The sequence below is a fragment of the Nannobrachium achirus genome, assembly GCF_963921795.1.
Source record: "Nannobrachium achirus genome assembly, chromosome: 1".
Lineage (NCBI taxonomy): Eukaryota > Metazoa > Chordata > Actinopteri > Myctophiformes > Myctophidae > Nannobrachium > Nannobrachium achirus.
The window spans coordinates 22925249-22949933 of NC_137810.1; the positions used below are offsets into that span (position 1 = coordinate 22925249).

Genomic DNA, 24685 nt, shown 5'->3' on the forward strand with positions numbered 1-24685 from the left:
AGTAACTCGACAGAAAGGCAGCTGTCTCAGACCATATGTCAACAGAATCATATTCCATACATTCAACTGTCGATTAGAATACAAGACTGAAATAGAACAGGAATACACAAGATAAAATCCAAAAAACAATGACGAAGTCACGGTCCTTAGCAGCGGACTGTGAAATCTAGATTATCTCATCTAACTCTCTGCCTCACTTCCTGGTGCAACTGTATGTTTACTTACAATATGTTCTATCCCCCCTCCCACTCATCAACATATCTTTTTTTTGTTGTTATACTTTATAGCATGTGGTATATACCTGCTATGTTGTTCATGCATATTATGTCTAACCTCATACATACTACTGTACTGAATGGATATGCTACTGTACAAGATGCACACCCTTTACTTTGAAAGATTTCCTTCAAAATACATTTTTCATGAATTTCTGCAACCTAAGAACTTGAATAAGTCTTAGGTCACATGACTTTGATAGCTAAATCTTTGTTCAGATTGTCTGTCAGTCGTTTTTACAAGATGCACACCCTTTACTTTGAAAGATTTCCTTCATAATATATTTTTCATGAATTTCTGCAACCCAAGAACTTCAATAAGTCTTAGGTCACATGACTTTGATAGCTAAATCTTTGTTCAGATTGTCTGTCAGTCATTTCTACAGTATGTGTATGTATAATGTAGATAGATTTTTTAGATTATTCTGTCCCAGTCTGACTCATACCCCCTGAGCTCCAGGCATACATATTGCACTGTCCAACAGTGATTATTCACCTCATCTCCAGTAGCACTGGCACATAATTGCAGAAAAGAGGAAATTGCAGTCAGTGTGTGCAGCCAGGAATGCCGTTTGAGCAATAATAAAGAAACTATTGCTAACGTTACATCAGCACATTTATTTATTTTTTATTTCCTCCCTCCTCTCTGCAGTCCTGCACCTCCTTCTTGCGATGGCTCTGACGTCTGTGGTCCTGCTCTCCCTGCTCCTGCCCCTACCTGGCCCGGGACAGGGCTCTCTGTCCTGCCCAGGCGGCTGTCGCTGCTACAGCCTCACCGTGGAGTGTGGATCCACCAGCCTCCGAGACATCCCCAAGCACGTCCCGCCCTCCACGCAGGTAGGGCTGTCACCATCAGGAGGACATTTTACATGACGATTAATTGTCGCTCAAATAATTGCGATTAACGATCTCATTGTGTTTTTGTGGTTGATAATTACATTTCTAGTTCGTTTTTTTAGGTTTTGAAGTTGCACAAGGCAGATGTGACACATAACCTAAATATACACTACCGGCCAATCACAGCGCGTCTTGCCGTCTCTGCAAGAAGTAGCTTCCGTCAGCAACAGTGTTTACGTTTGTGAAGGAATCTTGCCTCATACTCCCCCAATTCTGGTCTAAAAATGACGGGAGACGGCTCTACGGATTCGTATAGGCGAGGCGGAGGCGATCGCGGTGGTTTGCGGCCCCGTTCTGGTGGTCCGCGGCGACTCCGGGCGAAAAACGGCCAAAAAAAGCAATACTGCTACTGACCAGTAGTTGAGCAACTTACATAGTATAGCTTCAAGAAGTGTTAAATGCCTAACTTGTAAATCGCCAATCCAGAAGGGAAATACTGTAGAGTAGACGACACAAGTACACATTCATACACACCTGAAACACACATGTATGCTCACATTATGTACTGTACGACTATGTGATTATGAACATGCTTTTTTGCCCTGTTTAGATTGATTGATTCGCCCATTCCTGTCCTCTCATTTTTACTACCGCCTTACTCTTTCCAGACCATCTTCCTCCAGGACAATGTTATTGGTCAGATCCGTAGACAGGACCTCTCTCAGCTAGGGAGACTGCACTACCTCTACTTGCAGGTACTGTACCATGCTCATATGCGCACGCACGCACGCACGCACGCACGCACGCACGCACGCACGCACGCACGCACGCACGCACGCACACACACACACACACACACACACACACACACACACACACACACACACACACACACACACACACACACACACACACACACACACACACACACACACACACACACACACACACACAGTCTTATGTCATTGATTGGTCACATGAAAAGTCTGATATCCACATTAGACCACACCCCTTATTGGACCCCATCGGGAAGGAAAAAAAATTACAAAATGGTATGAGCCCATCTCTAGTAAGAATAAACGTGTCTGCGACGCTGAACCGATGGTGATCCATAAAACACGCCCTTCTTTCAGAGGCCACGTCCCCGCCAGTTCTTCTGACAAGCCAATAAGCCAACACACATCAACAACCTTATTTCAAGCACATGAAACTTAAAATAAAAGAAAACTAATACTAAGCAACAAGGTTTGCACACAACAGCATCAATGTACTGCCCTGTGAAACAAAGCAAATGCAACTAGAAGCAGTGCTCTTCCGAGCACAGGTCTCCACCAGGCCATGCGTCCTGATGGTGCTACTGTATAATAGGCCAATGTAAAAAGGCTGGCATATGTTCTTCACCTTAGACCTTTCATGGCAATCGGACACTGCATGCATGATTTGAGGCATTGTGTTCCAAAAACTGAGCAATCCTGCAAACTTTGGAAGCCAATATTAGCCAATTAGGATGGAATATGAAATATCAGACGGATCGGACTTGATCACATGACTATAGAGATACTGTGTACCGATTTGCATGATTTTTGGATAAAATCTCAAGGAATAATAGGAAAAATTGTGTTTTACATAAGTCGGCCTCCTGGTGGCGCTATAATAGGCTGATGTTAAAAATGCAGGGAATGGGTTTTTCCTTGGCCTATAGGGACTGAGCTTACAAAGTTTGAAACTGATCGGTGGAGTTATAGGTAAAACCACGAATCGGCCTGTTATAGCGCCACCATGAGGCTAATAAAAAAAAATGCTGTGGCATTTCTTCCTCGACCTAGTGGGAACGTGTGTGCACGATTTCATGATAATTGCACTTTGCGTTTGGGATTTGAGGCATTTTTTTCAAAACGGCCAAATCCTGCAAACTTTGGAAGCCAAAATGTGCCAATCAGGATGGAATATGCTAAATCGGACAGATCCGTGTCGATCACATGACTGTCGAGATACTGTCTACCGATTTGTAGGATTTTTGGACAAAATCTGTAAGAGTAGTGCACAGAAATGTGTTTTGCAAACATCGGCCACTAGGTGGCGCTAGAAAAGGCCCATTTGAAAAATTTAGGGCAGAGGTTCTAGATTAACATCCAGGGAGTGTGTGTGCTCACTTTGGCAGCGTCCGGGCCAACGGCGACTGAGATTAGGTGCTCACAAACTGCGAGGACGCACGCACGCACGCACGGACGGACGGTTTGGAAGCCAACCTTAGCCAATCAGGATGGAATATGCTAAATCGGACAGATCCGTGTCGATCACATGACTGTCGAGATACTGTCTACCGATTTGTAGGTTTTTTGGACAAAATCTGTAAGAGTAGTGCACAGAAATGTGTTTTGCGAACATCGGCCACTAGGTGGCGCTAGAAAAGGCCCATTTGAAAAATTTAGGGCAGAGGTTCTAGATTGACATCCAGTGAGTGTGTGTGCTCACTTTGGCAGCGTCCGGGCCAACAGCGACTGAGATTAGGTGCTCACAAACTGCGAGGACGCACGCACGCACGCACGCACGGACGGACGGTTTGGAAGCCAACCTTAGCCAATCAGGATGGAATATGCTAAATCGGACAGATCCGTGTCCATCACATGACTGTCGAGATACTGTCTACAGAATTGTAGGATTTTTGGACAAAATCTGTAAGAGTAGTGCACAGAAATGTGTTTGCGAACATCGGCCACTAGGTGGCGCTAGAAAAGGCCCATTTTAAAAATTTAGGGCAGAGGTTCTAGATTGACATCCAGGGAGTGTGTGCGCTCACTTTGGCAGCGTCCGGGCCAACGGCGACTGAGATTAGGTGCTCACAAACTGCGAGGACGCACGCACGCACGGACGGACGGACGCACGGACGGACGGACGCACGGACGGACGGACGGAGGGGAAAACATACTCTCCCCCATGCCTTCGGCTGGTGGAGACAATTAATTCAACAAGTGCCAGTAGCAGCAGCTGATTCATTTGGATTAGATTAAATAATGGGTCATTCCGACTTCTGTGTAATGTTACAAAATATCCAGATTTTCTTTACCAAATGTGGATATGAGGCCAGCCAATGAGCCAATGAGAGAAAGTAACACGAAATATGGCTATGGCTGGCCCCATAGCCATATTTGGTAAAAATTCAGGAGAATGTGCATTTAAACGCCTACAGACTGAGAATCAGGTTGCTCCACAACACAGTCAAACCAATTTTAATTTTCAAACAAATGTGTACCAGCACTCGATTAGGCTGACAACCTATAGTTTCTGAAATGCCATAGTAGGTCCATAAGCATGATGTACTGCAGAATTAGATTCATAGCATGTACCACTTTTATTCCAAAAGTGGATTCTGATTCCTCTTTTGACTCTAAATAGACTTCTGATAGAGAGTGATAGTGCAATCATAGCTTCCTCACACCACAGCGATCGATGTCCTTTGAGACCAGTCACAGTTTGCAGGGGGAGGCATATTACTGGCCCTAATTCCCATCATCTAGAGCTGTGGTGACCTGAGGGATAGTTATTCGGCACATTGGAATGTAGACAGCCCATTTTGTATTCAGCAAAATGAAGGTCATTTTGCTGAATACAACACACAGTCAATTACTGCAAGATAGCAGAAATAGAACATTGTACATGTACTGGGGTTCACAATGCAGTGCTGTAACCTATTTTCATAATTAACGCTTAACTCACTGAAACAAGTCTTTGATGATACCCCAAACCTACATCAGTATGTGGACACCCCCCGCCCCCTATACTCATCTCCCCCCTCTTCTCTAGAGCAGCGTCAGGATCAAAACAGAAGCAGGTTCAGAGCACTTTTTTTCCCTTCTTCCAATTATATGTTTATTATTAGCCGAGCTCTGTGCCTGTAACGACGTGTCTCAATGTGATCACTCCCTTAGTCTTTTTTCTTAGTTTAGAGGTATTCTCTTGCCCGACCAACCCTGGGGCGTCAATTGGGTATGCAGGGTATGCAGCTGCCATACCCTGGGTCCAGAGGGGAAAATTTAAGTTACTTTTAAATATAAATCCATGAATGTCTCTTTGTCCATCTGTGCTGGTTATTATGTTGTTACTTAAATTACAGTAAAATAACTACAAATGGTCACTTTATCAAAGTATAATTATATTCTCCACACTTTTATTCTCCCCATCTTGACAAAATGGTATATTCCCAGGTTCCGCAGGTCAGCTGCACAGGTGCAATGCATTATTGTTAATTGTGGCATGTTTAATAACATGCCAAGTTTAGAGCTCTGCACTTGAACAACCATTCCAGGCTGCCATATCCAGCCCAAGAAACCATAGAAATGGGGGGGGAAAAAATGTACTTCTTAAAATAAATGTATCATGCCTCTTGCGAAGGTACAGTATGGCAACATGACTTGTCAAGACACCAGTCATGTTGCCATACCGTAGCTTTTTCTGAACTGACGCCACTGCACCAACCACCCTTCAAGCACATTTTGTCAAAGAAATACAGATCCACCAGCCTCATTCTCCTTTCCATTGTTCCTCTCCTCTCCAGAACAACACCATATCAGCAGTGGAACCCGGCTCTTTCAGGAAGCAGGGTCAGCTGCTGGAGCTGGCGCTCAACGGGAACCGGATTCACCTGGTGACGGCCGACATGTTCCATGGGCTGGATCACCTCCGCATCCTCTACCTGGCAGGAAATGACATCACACGTCTGCAGGATTACACCTTCCGGGGCTTGCAGGTGAGGCAGAGCCGGGCCCTCATGCATCCATTTTAAATCTGCGTCATACACATTTGACATAACTGTATGCATTACAGATTGTTTTCTATAAATGTATGTATTACTATTAATTTGACCTTACTAAAGGGATTCTTAGTTCTCAGATGAGCAAAGGAGGTTTTCCAGTTCCCTTTTGGTTTCATGACAATTAAGCTCCAACCACTCTATTACAGTGGTTCTCAACCTTTTCAGGCTGTGACCCCAAAATGATCATATTTGAACTGGGGACCCCCCCCCCCCCCCCATTACATTTTGTATAACATGGTTCTACTGTGAAAATAGCCGATCTACATGCTCACAACGCCTCGCAACACCATTTCTGCCTCTAATATTTGACAATTTGGCCAATGTTCAATTTGTAATTTTAGATGTATTAAAAAGTCCTTAAATTGTCACTTTAGAAATGTGCAGATACACTTAAACCGTATGTTGGTTTGTTGATTGAGAAAACAATGTTGCACATTAAGTTAATCATCTGGGGACCCCCCCCCCCAAATAACTGGTCCCGACCCACAGGTTGAGAACCACTGCTCTATTATCACTACAATTATCTAAACTAGCACATTCCTGCTCCACAGCGCCTGCAGGAGCTCCACCTGCAGCACAACAGCATAGAGATGCTAGCCGACCAAGCCCTTGTTGGCTTGACTTCCCTCGCCCTGCTGGACCTCAGCAGGAACAACCTGCACACCATGGGCCCGGCCTCCCTGCGGCCACTGGTCAGCCTGCAGGTTCTGCGCATCACAGGTAAGACCAAGACATTTAGGACATGATCATGAAAATCTGTCATTTCGTTTTTGATCGTTTTTAATATATGAGATCTCTATCTCGCTGTTTGACACAGAAATTGGGAATGTGCCTGACTTGCCTCCACCGGTGTGCAAATCTGCGTGAATAAGTGAAAGTAATGCATATTGTAAAGAGCTTTGGATGAAAGGTGCTATACAAATGCAGACCATTTGCATAATACAATAAAGCCATAAAGTGCTTGGCGCTGATACATTCGTTTTGAAGTGCTTGTTGCTTTGTGCTGTTCCCTACCTACTTTTTAAAGTGCTTGTTGGCTAATGCTTGCTCTGACAAAAGTGCTTGCGTGTCAGAGTTCAAGTATCAAACAGCTTCAATGTGCTGTTCTTCAGGCGAGATATCCTACGCCTAAAAAGCTGAGATCTGGGGTGAGAGGAGTCCGCAATCACCTTCTTCATCTTGAGTCGGATACGTGTGTTAGGCCTATATACAGAGGCGGGCACATGCAGAGAATGTTAGGGAGGCAGGGCTGGCAGGGGCTGACATTTCTAAAAGGGCCTTTTGGTAAAAATATCGAAAATATTTTCAGTGCTTGATACCACACTGAACTAACCATAATCAAGTCAATACTGGAGATGTGGCGTAACGGCATGGATTTCTAAACAGAGAGGGCAATTCTTTCAACATAAGATGCTGCATTCAAGTTCAGGAGAGTTTGGACAAGGCAATTCTCTTGAATGCTGCCTTCAGGTATGGCATGGAAAGAGAGCATTTGCATTTCTTTCACCATAGTAAAAACAGCATTCATGGTCTGGAGAGGGCACTTTTTAAAGACGGATAAAAGGTCAGGGGCTCAAGCCCCCTTTGATGTCTATGTGTGCACGTGCCTGTACAGAGGAGACAGAGGGAAGGTCACAGCGAGGGATATATTAGACACTGTGAGTACAACTATTTCCAGCTGTGCCCTCTCATGGGTGGTTGTGTTGCCATACAGTACAACACTGTGACTGGGCGAGGACACTGCACACAGCACTGTAGTGCAGCATCGCCTGCCCAGACACACCAGCCTTTCAAGCTGACGCAGGAAGTGAAGCCTTCAGTGAAGCCTTCATGGGCCTTATGTGTGGGTGCTGGTCTCCCAGAAGATTACATAGAGTTGAACTACTGCAAAGTACCTGTGTGAAGCCGTGTTGATTTTGATAGGAAATTCTGATTTAGTTTAGTCTTAGTCTTTCTTAAAGGTGTTATGTCGCGCACCGAAATATTACATTATGCTACAATAGGTCACGTGGTCTTTCTCCAAACAGTCTGAAAAGGGCTAAAAGTATCAGTTAGTAGTGAATGTATAATTCGTCCGTCGTACGGTGCCGCACACAACACGGCGCGTTTGGGACACGTTGTGAGCTTTTGAAGGACGGTTATTTTCTGTCACCACATGGACACACACACGCGCGCGCACACACACACGCACACACATGCACACACACGCGCGTTGTGTTGGGGGAGAAGTCACTCATGCAGAACAGTCACAAGCTCCACCGACGCTCCGGTTGCTAGAGAGCAGGACACAGTCGCTAAACATGCCCCGAGCATGGGAGGAGAAAAGCGTGCGCTTGGAAACTCATTTTTGACAGCTAGTTTGTTGAAAACAAACTAACAAACTAGGGAAATATGCCATGAATCTTTATAATTTTTACACCTACAACTGCTAGTGTTTTCTAAATTCGCATTTTCACCTTGCACAGCTTCTGTGGGGGTAGTTTCAGAATACAATGATATGCACGCTCAACTCCGGCCCCCTCCCTCTATACTAGCCAATCAAATTCATTTATTGCAGTTACTGTACAGAAAGTACTACTTTCAGTAATCAAAGGTAGGTTTACTTGACATCATCACAAATTTTAGATAATTAGATAGCCTGATTTAGCCGTTTTGAGTGTGTGCCTCCCACTTTAATAACACTTAATTTAGTTTTAGTAACATTAAATGTTACTAAATTAACTAAATGTACAGTTGTACAAATGTACTACCTCCTGTGGCTCAGGAGGTAGAGCAGGTCATCCAATGATGCATGGGTCAGCGATCAAAATCCCGGCTCCTCCTGTCCACATGTCGAAGTGTCGTTGGGCAAGAAGACACAGAACCCCACATTGCTTCCAATGAGTCGTTCAGTGCCACCATTGGTGTGTGAATGTGGGAAGTGAGGACGCTTCTCCCCCCAATGTATGAATTAATGAACCATTGTAAAGCGAAACCGTTGGAGAGAGACTGAGATGACTCTGGGTCTTTGTTAAAAACTGTTCCAGTAAAGTCAGGCATGGAAGTTCTGTTCTACTCAGTGGTGGTAAAAGTATCAATATTGCAAAATGTTTGAAAATAGCTAATCTACAAGCTTGTGAGCTTGTAGATCGGCCATTTTCAAACAGCCTAGGTATAAAATAGGGCTAAAGTGGTTAATGTATGTTTTAAATATTACAATTTATATCTGCAAAGTAACTAGTAACTAAGTTTGCAAATAAATGTAGTGGAGTAAAAGTACAGTATTTGGAGCCGAGATGTAACAGAGTAGAAGTATAGAAAGCGTTGGATTGGAAATTGGAAATAACTCAAGTAAAGTACAAATACCTCAAAATGTACAGTACTTAAGTAAATGCACAGTTATTTACACCAGTGGTTCTCAACCTGTGGGTCGGAACCCACAGGTTGAGAACCAAGATGATTAACTTAATGTGCAATGTTGTTTTGTCATTCAACAGTAAACAAACCAAAACAAAGTTTAAGTGTATAGAGGGTATCTACACATTTCTAAAGTGATAATTTATGGACTTTTTAATACCTCTAAAATGACAAATTAAACATTGGCCAAATTGTGAAATATTAGAGGCGTTGTGAGCATGTAGGATTGTCTATTTTCACAATAGAACTGCTATGCAAAATGTAATGCCTCAACTCTTAGTGCTCGTCAGGGTGGGGGGGTCCCCAGTTCAAATATGATTATTTTGGGGGTCGCGGCCTGAAAAGGTTGAGAAACACTGATTTACACCACTGGTTCTGCTCCTCTCCCATCCAGACAATCCATGGCGGTGTGACTGTGCGCTCCACTGGCTGAGGAGCTGGATCGATGAGGAGGGCCAGCGGCTGCTCAGCTCGGCGGAGCGTCGTCTGGTCTGCACGGAGCCACCGCGTCTCTCCCACCTCAGCCTGGTGGAAGTGCCTCTCAACAGCCTGGTGTGCATCCCGCCGGTGGTGCAGCTGGAGCCCAGGAGGCTAGCCGTGCGCCTCGGAGAGAGCCTGCGGGTGTCCTGCCACGCCTCTGGATATCCCCGACCACAGGTGTGGTTATAGTGAAGAATAACGGCGAAACATTGCATGTGGTCCATGGGCCATACTAGTCCAGGTGTTTCGGGCAGTATTTTGTAGCGGGGCTGTTAAGGAGAACAATACTTCAGTTCTGGAAAGAAGCACCACAATTTTACAGAGTGTACCTCTTGGGTCATTCTTTAGAAAAATCACATTAGACACTTAATTTTCAAAATGTCCGCCAGTTTTAAAGATGGCCGCCTTTTCGGATATGTTTTACAGTACGCCAGCCAGTTAATATCGAATTTTCATAATATTAGAGTTGTTTTGTAGGTTTTAAAACATCCTGAGTTCATTTATTACACTTTTAAAGCAGCCAGAATAACCTTTCTGACTTTTGGTTGGGGTCTTTCCTCACCTGGGACCCCCCAGACAGACCCCTGAGCCTATTTCAGTAATCGCTCTGCTCCTGCACCAGAACAATGTTAAATTAGATCTGAAATATGCTCTGAAATAAAAAATGACTAGTAGCAAATAACAGAGGTCTTCCACGGGGGGTCCGGGACCCCTGGGGGGGTCCTCAGAGCTATTACAGGGGGCCTGCCAAATCTCGATGAGATCTTTTTTTTTTTTTTTTTTTTTACATTTGAAACTTTGAATGTTTTTATGTATCCTGGTTTTATGTATTGTACTTTGATGGTTTATTAGTATTCTCAGTATTATTTATAATGTTTTTTGTGTTAAAACAGTTATGGTTGACAGCTGTTACTGCAGGGATTGCAATAATGAAGGTATTGCAACTTTTCACTTTGGGTGCAGAACAACATTTCCATTTATTGCACTGCACTCACACTGACAACACATACACACACACACACACACACACACACACACACACACACACACACACACACACACACACACACACACACCTAGGCTGCCAAATATGAAAACAAATAGTCTGCACCTGTACCCCAGCTCTGAGATCGTATTTAGGAGAGGTTGGTATTTAATGACCTTGGTCATGAAAGCTTCCTCTAGGCTAGGGTCAAAGGTGCAGGCCATCTCCAATACAGACACTTCCCTGGACTCTTCATCAACCACAACAACATCTGGTGTATTAGCTGTCAAAGATGCAAACATTTCCAAGTTATCACAGAGATGAAACATGGATGGAATGACACGGGAATGTTTGTACACACACACACACACACACACACACACACACACACACACACACACACACACACACACACACACACACACACACACACACACACACACACACACACACACACACACACACACACACACACACACACACACACACACCTCTTTGTTATTGTCACCCCAAAACCCTCACCTTATCCTCTTATAGAGCCCATGGTTAATTACGCCCAAAGAGATTCACTACACTACAGTAATTTCAGACATGCAGGATATATTCGTCTTCATCATCATCATCATCTTCAATGTCCAACCTAATAGTGTTGACACAGTCTCCACCATAGCATAGAGTGAAAGGCAGGTTATTTGAGCAGCTGCACCGTCCCTTACAACCTGCTTTGCAGACACATTTGATGGGCTCAAGTACTGCCTTTGGAGCAGGGAGAGCAAGAAAACTGAAACCTGGAATATACCCTCCACTCTCTGAATTCCATCTATTTTCTTCGATTGGTGGAAGCACAGGGAAATTTGTCAGGTATGATTTATCCTGCATTGTGACGGAGTTGGCACGGAGGTAATGTGGTAGCAGTGCAGCACGAGTTGGAGGTAGCATCTCACCCTCCAAGTTATTTGACAGAAATAGTTCCCATCTGAGTAATCCCAGGGTTGTTGGACCTTTTGAACTGTAAACATGGCATGCAAAATGTTCGGACTGCAATGTTGATGGAAGCTCACAATTTATAAGCTCAGGAGGAATGGCCAATGACCTTGCCAAGGTCCTTGAAGCGGTTAGTGGCTTGGTCATCATCATCATCATCATCATCATCATCAAGTAGGCATTGACCCATGTCTTTTTGGTGATTCCAACAAATGTTCTTCCCCAGTCAACACCTGAAAAACGCAAAGGAACCCTTGACATTTGTAACATCAACTTGAACTCACTCGAATATATCAATTCCCTTTTTTTGTACCGGAGGCAAGGACTTGATAAGGAATCGGGGTATCAGCCTCTTCATGTGTTTGCACTTCCTCAAAATCATGTCCCTTGATGAAGGTATCGTATTATGATGCCTACTTCGTCATACCTGACAAATTGCCCTGAGCTTCCATCAATTGAAAAAATAGATGGAATTCAGAGAGTGGAGGGTATGTTCCAGTCAGGTTTCTTGCCATCCCTGCTGCAAAGGCAAAGCTCATCAAATGTGTTTGCAAAGCAGGTTACAAGGGACGGTGCAGCTGCTCAAACAATAACCTGCCTTGCACTCTCCTCCCTGCAAATGATATAGTGGAAACTGTCAACATTATTAGGGAGGACATGTATAGTAGTGAATTTCTTTGGGTACAATTGACCGTGAGCTCTTTAAGAGGATAGGGTGCGGGTTTTGGGGTGACGATAACAAAGAGGTGTGTGTGTTGTGTTGTCAGTGTTAGTGCAATGCAATAAATGGACATGTTAGACTGTGCGCCCAAAGTGAGAAGTTGCAATACCTTAATTCTTGCAATACCTGTGAACCTGTCTGTCTAACACACACATGTTATAAATAATACTGAGAATACTAATAAAAACAGTTTCAAATGTAAAAATATATATACATATAAAAAAAAGGAACTTCCCCATCAAGATTCGGCAGGCCTCCTGTAGTAACTCTGAGGACCCCCTAGGGGTCCGGGACCCCTGTGGAAGACCCCTGGGTATTTGCTACTACTCATTTTTGCTTTCAGAGCCCAGTTACAACAACTTTAATGCTTCAGTTATGATCTAATTTAACATTGCTCTGGAGCAGGAGCAAAGCGACTACTCAGATAAGCTCAGGGGTCTGTTTGGGGGGTCCCAGGTGAGGAAAGACCCCAACCAAAAGTCAGAAAAGTTATTCTGGCTGCTTTAAAAGAGTAATAAATGAACTCACGATGTTTTAAAACCTACAAAACAACTCTAATATTATGAAAATCGGACATTAACTGGCTGGCGTACTGTTCTGAGGCAGCCATCTTGGAAACATGGCAGCCATTTTGATTTTTCAGTGTCTAACGTGTTTTATCATAGGAACAACCCCTAAGGAGTACTTGTGAAAAGTTTTAGGTTTCTTTCCACTTGTGAAGTATTTTAGTGCAAAAATGCATTTACCTGCCCCGCTAGATGGAATCGTGCACTTTATGAAAGAAGCATGAGATTTGGCACACAGTTAGAACATGCCATATGGAACATTTTTGGCTATAGGGACATCGCAGATTTGTCTTGGGAAACTTGTGGGAGCCAATCAAAGTTGGGCTCTCATAGACTTTACTATAGAGTAAAATAATACAAAAAATAAATATGTTTTAAGTAGCATGTAAGGGGTCAAACTAGGTGTTTTTCGGGATTCTGAATCCAATGCAAATATTTGTTTTGCAGGAAAAACATTCCTTGGGCTAAAAACGGACCCCATAAAACTATGGTTTAGTAATGAGTCATCACTTTTCACAGTTTTGTGGCGGCCGTTTCTCGGAAAGGAATGTTTCTCGTGCAAAACAAATGCTTGCATTGGATTCAGAATCCCGAAAAACACCTACTGTAGTAGTTTGACCCCTCACATGCTACTTAAAACATATTTATTTTTTGTATTATTTTACTCTATAGTAAAGTCTATGAGAGCCCAACTTTGATTAGCTCCCACAAGTTTCCCAAGACAAATCTGCGATGTCCCTATAGCCAACAGTGTTCCATATGGCATGTTCTAACTGTGTGCCAAATTTCATGCTTCTATCATAAAGTGCACGATTTTTGCCTGAAACACTCGGCTATACGAGAAGTCGCTCTCGGAAAGGTGGCAAAGGTTACTTAGCATTTTTGAGAAGCTCTATATCTGTAGATATATTTTGGTATGAGAACCCTTCCTGAGTCACAGCTAAATTGGTGTTAAAGTTGCTAAAGTTGGTGTCCCATTAACTTTACTATACAGGAAAAAAAAATGCAAAAAATGTATCTGCTTTAGGTAGCATATGAGGGGTCAAACTAGGGTTTTGTCATGATTCTGAATCCATTGCAAGCATGTGTTTTGCACGAAGAACATTCCTCTGGCTAAAAACGGCCCCACAAAACTATGGTTTAGTGATGAAAAGTGATGAGTCATCACTTTTCACAGTTTTGTGGGGTAAATTTTTAGCCCAAGGAATGTTTTTTGAGCAATACACATGCTTGCAATGGAACTTTAGCAGCTGATAACACCAATTTAGCCGCGACTCAGGAAGGGTTATCATACCAAAATATAATCTACAGATATAGAGCTTAAAAGTAACCTTTGCCACCTTTCCGAGAGAGACATCTCGTATGGCCCAGGGACTAATGTTAGCCAGAGGGCGTCTGCGACGACGATGTTGTTGATGGCAATGCTAACGGCAGTGGTTGTCAACCAGTCGTCCGGGGACCACCAGTGGTCCTTGAGGGGGTTCCAGGTGGTCCCCAGCTAAATGATGGAGAGTTGGTAACCTGGACCCTTGTAGACCCTTATAGATCTTTAATATCTTGAGAGTTAAATTATTGTTAAACATCTGCATCACTTAATCAGTGTGGGCAACACACTATAATATTTTTACTTTATTCCTAGATAAACTTTTAGCCAATGAGGAAGCAGCTTTCTCGGTGACATCACCTTAGTGATTGAGTAACCCCATTGTCTTGAATGGGAAAGTGTAAAAACGGCAACCACACCGCAATTTCCCAGAATTGCATCTTTCTAGTTCATATGAATTCTACACAATTAGAGAATGTATAAGAATTGTTATTTTGGGTCTGAGAGGCTAAATCTCATCAAATGGTGGTCCGTGGCACAAATGCAGAATAAATAATGGCCCTTGATATGAGAAAGGTTGAAAACCACTGCTCTAATGGGGGTGGGGGGAAACTACTTTTACTGCAGGTGACCTGGAGGAAGGCTTCCCAGGGTAAAGTGGCTCTCTCTCCCAGAAGCCTGGTGCAGGAGCTGGGGGCTGGAGGAGCAGCTGGAGGGGTCGCTGCGGCGGGAACAGAGGAGCACTCCGAGGAGGGCAGAGTCCGCCTGCAGAAGGTGGACGGGGAACGCTTCGACCCGGACACGGGCAGCGGCATGCTGTTCCTCAGCAACGTGACCGTGGCTCACGCGGGCTTCTACGAGTGCGAGGCGTGGAACGCGGGCGGTGTGGCACGGGTGACCTTCCAGCTGGCCATCAACTCCTCCACCTCCTCCTCGTCCTCCTCTTCCTCCTCCATCTGGGCCTCCTGGTCCCAGGTCTCCTCGGCGTACGCCCCCTCGTGGCCGCGGCTACGGAACCATCGTCCCGCCGTGGGCTCGGATGTCAGCCGCGAGCCTCTGTACGCCATGGGCAGCATGGCCTTCAGCGCGCTGGGGCCGGCCACCCAGACGGCCATAGCTATAGGGATCTCCCTCCTGGCGCTCACTGCACTCCTGTTGGTGGCCATGATCTACAGCCGGCACTACCAAAGAGAGAAAGAGGCTGACGGTGCAGAGAAGGTGCGTTTCGTCTGTTTGTGTTATATGGTTCACGGATGGTTAAAAATGTGGGCAAACAACCATTATGATGGTATTATATCTGATTAGATAGATACCTTTATTATCCCAAGGGGGAAAATCAGTTGCAGGATCCAGGGGGAAAACTTGGTGCAGGATCATACCGATGTTATTGCATGTTTTGCATACCGGTATATGAATATTTGACATTACTACTGGCAATTTTCCAAAGCATACACAGTTTTAAAAATGCAGTAGTTCATATTGCGATTTAGATTATTTATTTCGTTATTTATTTATTTATTATAGGATGTAACATACTTTTTGCGTCCTGAATTGGATATCATTCTGGGGACTGATAGTGATCTCTTATGTTTTTAAAATGTTTAAAATCAGGTGTTTATGATCACACTATTCTGATAATTGGCACCGTCTTGTTGGAGATTGGGGTAATCTGCGTCACACAACATTCAGTCATTTTCATAGATTATAAATAATAGTGCTGAACTGATGATGCATTGGGGTGCGCCGCCGTTTTAAAATAGTGCGCCATCAACCTGCTATTAAACAATTACGTAATTTTGGTTTCTACAGTTATAGTTAGATCTTTTGTGCTGCATCCATGACGGTATGCAAATTGGTATAGATCTACATTGTTTTGCAGTAGTGGCGTTTCCATAAAGCAGTTTTTTGCGCATTAAGGCTTATCCGCATAATTTTATGGAAACACTTAAATGTAAAAAAAAAAAACTTTTTGCGCTTGGAGGAGGTGGATTTTGGGGCTTAATCGAAAAAAACTAAATGCGCATCAGTGCAATGGAAATGGGTCTCTGTTCTAGTCGAGGAGGGTTTCTGAAATACACAGCGCAGTGAGCTGTGAGCGCGCACACACACACACACACACACACCGCAGCCCTCCGCTGTTCTCGGAGAGGCAGGGGAGGTGTGCTCAGCAATGGAGTAGAGAGAGAAGATGACCAGTCTCACTCAAAGACAAAGTAATGGTGAAAATAAGCATCGGACACAGTAGGCTACAGGTCTAAAGTCCCGGGCAGATTTGGTCCATTTTATGATCGGATCCAATATAATGCGGCTCCGTTTCGGACCGGATCCACTCTCGGTGCCGTACATTCGGTCCAGATATCCTCGGCTCCCATTTGTTGGACCCGTGCTACCCTCTATCTTGCAGACCAATAGCCTAGGCTACAAAGCTGTGAGTCTGTGTATAATGTTTTTGTATAAAAAGTTAAATGCATGTCCAATAATGTGTCTCACTTGACATTGGCATTTTATCATTGAATGGAAACAGGCAAAATGTGCAACTAGTGACACTGAAATATTCTCAACCAATTCTCTAACCCTAACCCAAAAGTGGTTGTCCTGCTATCTTAATATGCAGGAGGAGAGCATCCTGTATGTGAATGACTACTCAGACGGCCCGACTACATTTGCCCAGCTGGAAGAGTACAGAGATGAGCGTGGCCACGAGATGTACGTCCTCAACCGGGCCAAACCGGTGTTGCCACCTGCACCGCCCACAGCTGTTACCACCACTAACCTGGGTTACCCTGCCCCATCGGAGACCCTGTCCTCCAGCCCCGCCCTCTCCTCAGGGCCTGGCCAGACCACAAGCCCAGTGCTCGCCCCCACCAAGCAGCAGCAGCTACAAGAGCCGGACATACGGACAATGCGGAGGATGGCAGGGGAGGGAGGGGAGGCCGAGCCTGTGATCACGTCAGAGGCTGAGGGGATGTTTCTCAACCATACGGGTCTGTTCATGGACTCACAGATCGCCTACGAGATCCACTGCTGAAGGAAGGGGACGATCCAGACAGAATGAGGTTCTGGCGTTGCAGTGTGGTACTGTATAGTAGGGGTGGCTTTAACACAGCAGGTACTCTGTACTCCAGGTCAGTAAAGACTAACATATCTGAGACGGAAAGAGATTGGGAGTTCACTCCTGGGAACTGGATCCTCAAGGAGAACACTCATCCTCAAGGAAAACGACTGGAGGTGGTAAGGTAAGGAGAGAACCAATCGTACTGTTGGTGGGTCACAAATGCAAAAAGGGTGAAGTTACAATCACACTTTTGATTTGGTACAACAAGACTCATGCTTACTTAACGGAGGCAGAGACAGTGAACACACTGTGGCCATGAGATGGGTTTACTGTGAGCCCACACTCCAATACAAGTCAAAGGAAATTAGGTTCATACTGAAGATGGATACACTGTGACCCAACAATCCAGTATGAGTCAAGAGTAACTATACTAGGCTGCTTGAGGTGGGTTATACTAAGCTGGTGGCAACCAGGACAAAGGGAAGATGTATTCCATATGGCTGCATAAACCCTTGACTACACTGCTGATTGTGTTAACAGTATCTTGTTTAAATGGTAACTTCACTGGTATTTAACTTGAACCCCTATAGTTCTGACAAGGACATGGAAATCGACGTAAAGCTCATCGAAATGTTTACATTGGCAGGCACCAATTTCCTAGCACAAGCTGGCGACGGAACACATTTGGAAGTGTTATGTCCCATTTTGACACGTTCTCCTCGCAATAGGATTACATTAAGTGTCAACAAAGTTTGCTTTTAACCTCTGGCTATTTTCCTGGCATCCTTGGATCCTTTCATCATCTTTACTGTGCCACAGCTTAGAACTAGTATCTGCTGGGTCGCGAAATTAAAACTCATGTCGAACCTCACAAGATGTGTGCTGGGTGAAGTGAAGAAAGAGGAAAAACAGGATGAAAGTGATTGTTGTCAATGACTGAACACATTTCAGGATGTCGCCCTTCATAACTTTATCTGTGCAGCTGCAGACATGTTGAATTTTAAAGGCTTTGAGGTGGAAAACTCCGAAACAATGTGTTCAAAAACATTGGTCAAAACAGGGAAAATGTGACCAAGAAGAGAGGTTTTCAAAAATGTATTCTAGTGGTGGTGAGTTAAGGACTGGGAGGTTAAGCCAACACAGCTGATCTGTGCTGCCGTACTTATAGACACTGTGGATACAAAGAAGGAGTTGACCTCAAAGGGACATCTTTATATTTCAAAATGTATATTATTTTCTTGACCAAGCACATGCCAAAATGTGTTGAAAAGACTAGTTTTAATGGTTCAGTTGCCCTGAAGATTCCCCCTTTGGCATTGTATGCATTAATGTATACTGACTGCTTACAGTTAATGGAATCTGGTCAGTGTTAATGAGGCTGAAAGACAAGTAATCTTGATGAAGCTTAAGGAAAGTAATGCAAAATCCATTTTAGCATTTTTACTAGAACAGCGTTCTCAAGTAAAGTGATTGGAATATTAAAGTAGGCTATTCTTTTAGACAGCAATTCTCTATACATCTTTACAGAACAGACTTCACTGAAAGGTTTTGTGAAAAACAACAGGAAAAGAGAAGCGTTAAATACACTACACAGACCACATTATATCGCATAAAAGCAAGTATACTTTGTCATATTTATTTTTTTGATTTGTTTGATTCTGCATTTATACCAGTTTAAAATGCAAGCTGCAACTCTCAACTGTTCTTCCTGATACTTTATGACCCTTTGGCCAAATATTTAATGTTTGACTTTTTTGTAATTTATTTTAGGAATGTACATTTTATGGTATCTATCACTGATGGTGGTGGTCTTTCCAATACCTGTCATTAGCTATCCACTGCTTTAGCCATATTTAATACAATTTCCTGTTAATTTATGTATTATGTATTTATTGATTTCAGGGTTCTTACATTTTTCTCCATAGTCATTAATACATGACCAAACTTACTAGAATAATTCAGTCAATGTTGGTTAAATCATTGTGTAGTTAAAACGTAATGGGCATTTGAAACAGGGACAGTTTTTGGCCAAATTTAAGATGCATCAAACATAAAGTGCTATAAAGTTTGAATGAAATGAATGGAATCCTATGGCTTCCTTGAAAATAAAACAAATGATGGCATGCTTTGGAAAGTGTTTAGCATCAACGTATAAGTACTGTAAGTCATATTCTGGTATGGTCCTTTAAAGGCCCCATGAAATGACTCGACAGAACGCCATTTGATTCTGCATATTAAATTGTTCCCTTTAAACCCATTAAGACCGATTCCACAAAATGCCTTATTAATCGGTAGTCCTGACACTTTCAAGATTTACAAAAATGTTCAAAAATATCTAATGTACAAGCTTGCACGAAGTGACCCGCTGTGAGCTTGTAAAAGTCTAAAATGACTTAGATGCTTTTTCCGCGGTTTTAATGGGTTATAAACAGGAAGATATAAGCTATTGGTAGCCAAACGGATTCACGAAAAACCAAGTGATTCACCCGGAGGCGGTGCCTTATGGCTCTCAGTGGGTCATCTTCTCAAGCTTAGCTATAAGCTAACAAAACCAGAATCTAAAAAGTTGATTATTAACATGGTTACACCCACAGGATAGGCTACCTCACACATAATTATAACTTCAAATAAAACATTGTGATAATTGATTGACAAAGATACCACTTGCTGCTGAAGCCTGGTGGTCAGAGAAACTAAAAGCTTGGCATTGTATGGGTCTGTATGCCAACCACAGATAGCAATGATGTCCTGTGGACTGTGCAGTCAGCAAATAGCAGAATTTATAAAAAATGGAGGCAGGACATAAATCTATACAATTATTTAATTGGATAGACCCGTAAGTGCATTTTGTAAGTGCACGATGAGCCAACATTTTAGTTTTGTTTTCAAGGAAAAGACAAACTAGGTTACGTTCAGCGCAAGAAATAGAGTATGTGGTAAACAGACTTGATTTTGATTGCATGGGGACTGTTGGTATGCTGAAAGAATGCAAAGGAAATGCTACTTTTTTACAAGACGTTCCTGCTATTTTTTACAAGACTTCCTAAGGTTACACACTAAAATCCTCTGTGTTCATTTATCCATTTGTAACTCTGTGACCGTGTACAAATGTAAATAAATGGACCTAAACCCCTTTTGGCGTTCCATTGGGATTTCGAGCAGTGATTCTGTAATGGATTGGAAAGAAGTTTGACAGCCAGCCCCACTTCAGACCTCACCGGTACCAGTAATAGGTTTGGATGGGAAAATACCAATAGGCCTATTCAAATGCATCCATACCAAATAAAACGTGGCACACAACACAAAGAAAGAACACTATAATGGTTGCACTGTGGGTACAGTGCAAACATTATAGTGTTCTTTCTTTGTGTTGTGTAATTAATATTAACCAACATATTTTAGGTGTACTGTATGGGAAGAGAAGTCGTTATAAACAGACAGAGGACACCAAACACTGTGTGAGATGAAATATGTTTGAACTGATGGGAGTATTGCTTGCTTTGGTCATGAGGGAAGGAGAAACTCCTTCTGAACATTAGTTTAAAATCTATTGACTTTGTCATTTCATTGTGTGCCAAACGTCTTTAAATGCGGTTCATAACCTGTTTCTTTTTTCAAAGATATATTTTCAGGAACCCTTTAAATTGCAATATGCTGGTTTCTTTCTTTACTCTTTTTTTTTACTGTTCTCAAGATTTTACCAGAGCTGTGTTAGAATGTTTGGTTTTTCCCATCTTATTGCATTGAAAATGACAGAAAACAGAGTTATGATAGCCTGGTTCCAGACCATGGACCCCGCCCTCTCAGAGTGGACTGTTTGAGCAGAGTCTGAAATCAGGCTAGAGTTATGAATGAAAATGTAACCAATTCATTTTTGTATAGTCCTGGACTACATCCTTTGACAGATCCCTACACTGTTTTTGACCTACACATTTTCTACAGCGTCAACATGATTATAAAGGGGTAGTAAACTGATATCTAACTCAGAATGACCCAATTATTCTTGTTTTTCCCGTTTCAAGTCAGCCATTGTATTTTTCCTAAGACTTCACACACAGAACTTGAATGGAGAGATAAATGCAACTACTGCTGGGTTTACAATGGCACAACCCCCTGTGGCACAACAACAGTCTGCTATGGGGCTTTAATGGTGCTGTCACAGAAGTAACATGCTTTTATGTCAGCATAACTGCTGCTGGGAGGTCGAGACAAACAATGGGCTTACAGAGCCTTATATGCACCAAAGTCATTCTCAGTGAAAGAAATTATTAAACATTGTATGGCAGTTATATTAAGGCTGCGCTGGGTGGGCATCCACTGGGAGCCTCTTAATTGCAGTACTGACCACACTGCAGCATGTTCCCGAATCCCAACGCCTCTTTTGTTATCATTCAGCTCCTCACACTTCTAGCGGCTTGTTAATAGTTGCATAGCAACAGTAGCCATGCCCGGCACCAGCTCTAAAATAAATCATCTGTTCAATACCGCTTTGCTAAGAGAAATAAATAAATAACGTTTGCACAGCGAACACAGAGGAGAGCCCAATTTGCTGCACCAGCCGAGGCCGAGCCCATCCCAAAAGACGTGTGATGTACTGTAAGCAAGAACGCACAATCTTTCCAGTCAAGTTCTGAGGTGTCAGAGAGAGCGATCCCATCGTTGCTGTCCTCCTCACACAATCACATATGAGACATTTACCAACCTAGATGTACAGTGTGGACATGCATGTGACATTCGAGGGCATTAGCTATCAGTCCTGTAATTTACTAAATGATGGTCCCAAACGTTTCTAACTTTAATTGTCCTGTACAGAATCGTGGGATTAACTGGTTTAATGAATGTGCTCTGTCACCCTTTCTATAGACCTCAAGCCATTGATCGTTAACCAATCACAATGCCATGCCATGTTACTTTTACTGGTAACGTATACATTGTGAACAGTAGGCTCTACCACTGGGTAACCAAATCTCACTTGTTAATTTGGGGTTAAATTGCCTTATACATTCCAGTTCATGATTGTAATGTGACTTGTAGTGTGATCATCACAGTCAATCGACGCTATTATTTAAAGACGTGCATCTAAATGCTTTTTTCTCCCTCCAACCTAAACTGATTCACGAGGTTTGTCAGTAATTAATGATTGTAAAGAAAAAGTGTAATCGGATTACTGTGATTTTACCTATGTATAATCTGTTAGCCTAAAGCCCTGTTTTGCCATGCTAAAGTATCTTCATCTTATGTTACTCTATTCGGTCAGTATCGGAGAAAAATAAGACATTTACTTAAGCCCCAATGTTGAGCCTCATGAACCAATTTAGGTGTTGAATTTTTATATTCGTAACTAGCATCTTGTTTGTATATTGTTATTTTGTTATTTATTTATTTATTTGTTTATTTATTTATTTATGAAAGAGTTTTTTGTATCAGTTACTAGTTTTTACTTATTCAAACATTCATGTTTCAATCATTTGTCTATTACATTATTTATTCGGTGGGATTTATACTGTCGAGTGTGTGCTGTTCTCTATTTCCAAATAAAGACAGTGTTGTTCCAACTGTGGATGTATAGTGCCATTCATGAGGTTACTTCAGGTAGTCAATGTGGTTGTTCATCTGTTGTATCAAATACATACACTCCGGTTGTTGATGTGCATTTCAACTAATCTTTGATGATGTCTCGAAAACATTTTTTTTTTATGATACATCTCATATTGACTCAACTCAACTTTCCCCTCCCTGTCTATTTATCCATCCATTATCTCTGTGTTCCTTCAAACCCATAATGCATTTTGAGCGTAAAAATTATGCCAATTTTTTTCTTTTTTTTTTCTTGTTTGTTGCCGCCATATCTATAGCCTAGATATGGCGGCATATTCATAGCTGCCATTACATCATCCGGATTTATATTTTCTGATGTCAAGATTGTTTCGTACATTATTTATACAGGACAGGTTGACTGTGCATACATGCTCTTCCATTGCAATGCCTTGTCCATACAGAATGAGCATGCACGTCGTATGTGTGCAGGGGCGTCACAAGGGGTAGGAAAGTGGGACTGAGTTACCAGGGCCCAAGGTGGAGGTGCCCTAGTAACTTTAGCTATTGAAAAATAGCAGATATACAAGCTCACAGCGCGGCACCGAGTGCCGCGCTGTGAGCTTGTAGATCTGCTATTTTTTTAAAGTCGTGAAAATGTGCGCAAATCTTTGAATATATGTATTTTTTAAGTGAAATGGTAAATGGTAAATGGTGCATTTATATAGCGCTTTTAATCCAAAGCGCTTTACATAGATTGTGCATTACATTCACCCATTCACACACACATTCATACACCGGTGGCGGAGGAAGCCATGCAAGGCACCAACCTACTCACCGGAGGCAATTAGGGGTTCAGAGTCTTGCCCAAGGACCCTTCGACATTAACTCAGGGGGAGCCCGGATTCGAACTGGGAACCCTTCGGGATTTATACCCTTCGTGCTCTAATACCAGTTTCTCTACCCCTGAGCTATGCCGCCCCTCACATTTGTAACTCAAATTTTGCTTCTGGGGGGTCCCTGGAACTAAATATTTTGAGATGGGGGGTCCTTCACATGAAAAGGTTTGAGCATCACTGACATGGAAACATAGGTTTCTTGGCACACATTTTCACGATTTTTCAAAAATAGCAGATCTACAAGCTCGCAGCGCGGCACTCGGTGCCGCCCTGTGAGCTTGTATATCTGCTATTTTTCAATAGTTAACATTCATGGGGGGCCCGCAGTGAATCCTTGTACCCAGGGCCCAGAATTTGGTGTGACGCCCCTGTATGTGTGTGGGAGGAAAGTGGAGCGCCCAGTGGAAGCCCACATTAACTTGAGGAGAACATGCAAAGGCTACACAGAAAAGATCCCAATGAGATTCAAAGCTTGCTGTGAGGCAACACTGCTAACCCGTAACCACTGAGACCACTGACCCTTGATGTTTGAATAACAGCTTCACTCCCCCAAACAGCATGACACGTGAACATGAATTAAACACACATTTCTAAAATGGTTTACGTTTCAGGGTCAAAACATTAACCAAAACTACAGACCATATAGATGCTTTCCTCATTTTCATAATTTTACCTTTTTTCCTGTCCATTTCTATCTTGCAATGTTAATACTGAATTCAACATTGAAATATTGATAAAAAATACCTAGTTAATGATTAAGCATGGCAGAATATCTATCCTAATTACCTCTACCTGATCCAGTCCATATCGATCAG

At 42.9% G+C, this 24685-nt stretch overlaps 1 protein-coding gene across 1 annotated transcript; it reads left to right on the forward strand.

Annotated features, from left to right (window-relative positions):
* Positions 1-947: 947 nt before the first annotated feature.
* On the forward strand, positions 948-17409 carry LOC308281231 (leucine-rich repeat-containing protein 24-like; the record flags this gene model as incomplete). Its single annotated transcript, XM_080721359.1, has 7 exons — positions 948-1112; positions 1781-1867; positions 5668-5859; positions 6477-6645; positions 9716-9978; positions 15009-15599; positions 16996-17409. The coding sequence occupies 7 exons, from the start codon at positions 948-950 to the stop codon at positions 17407-17409; spliced, it is 1881 nt and encodes a 626-aa protein (XP_080577485.1).
* Between the last annotated feature and the right edge of the window lie 7276 nt (positions 17410-24685).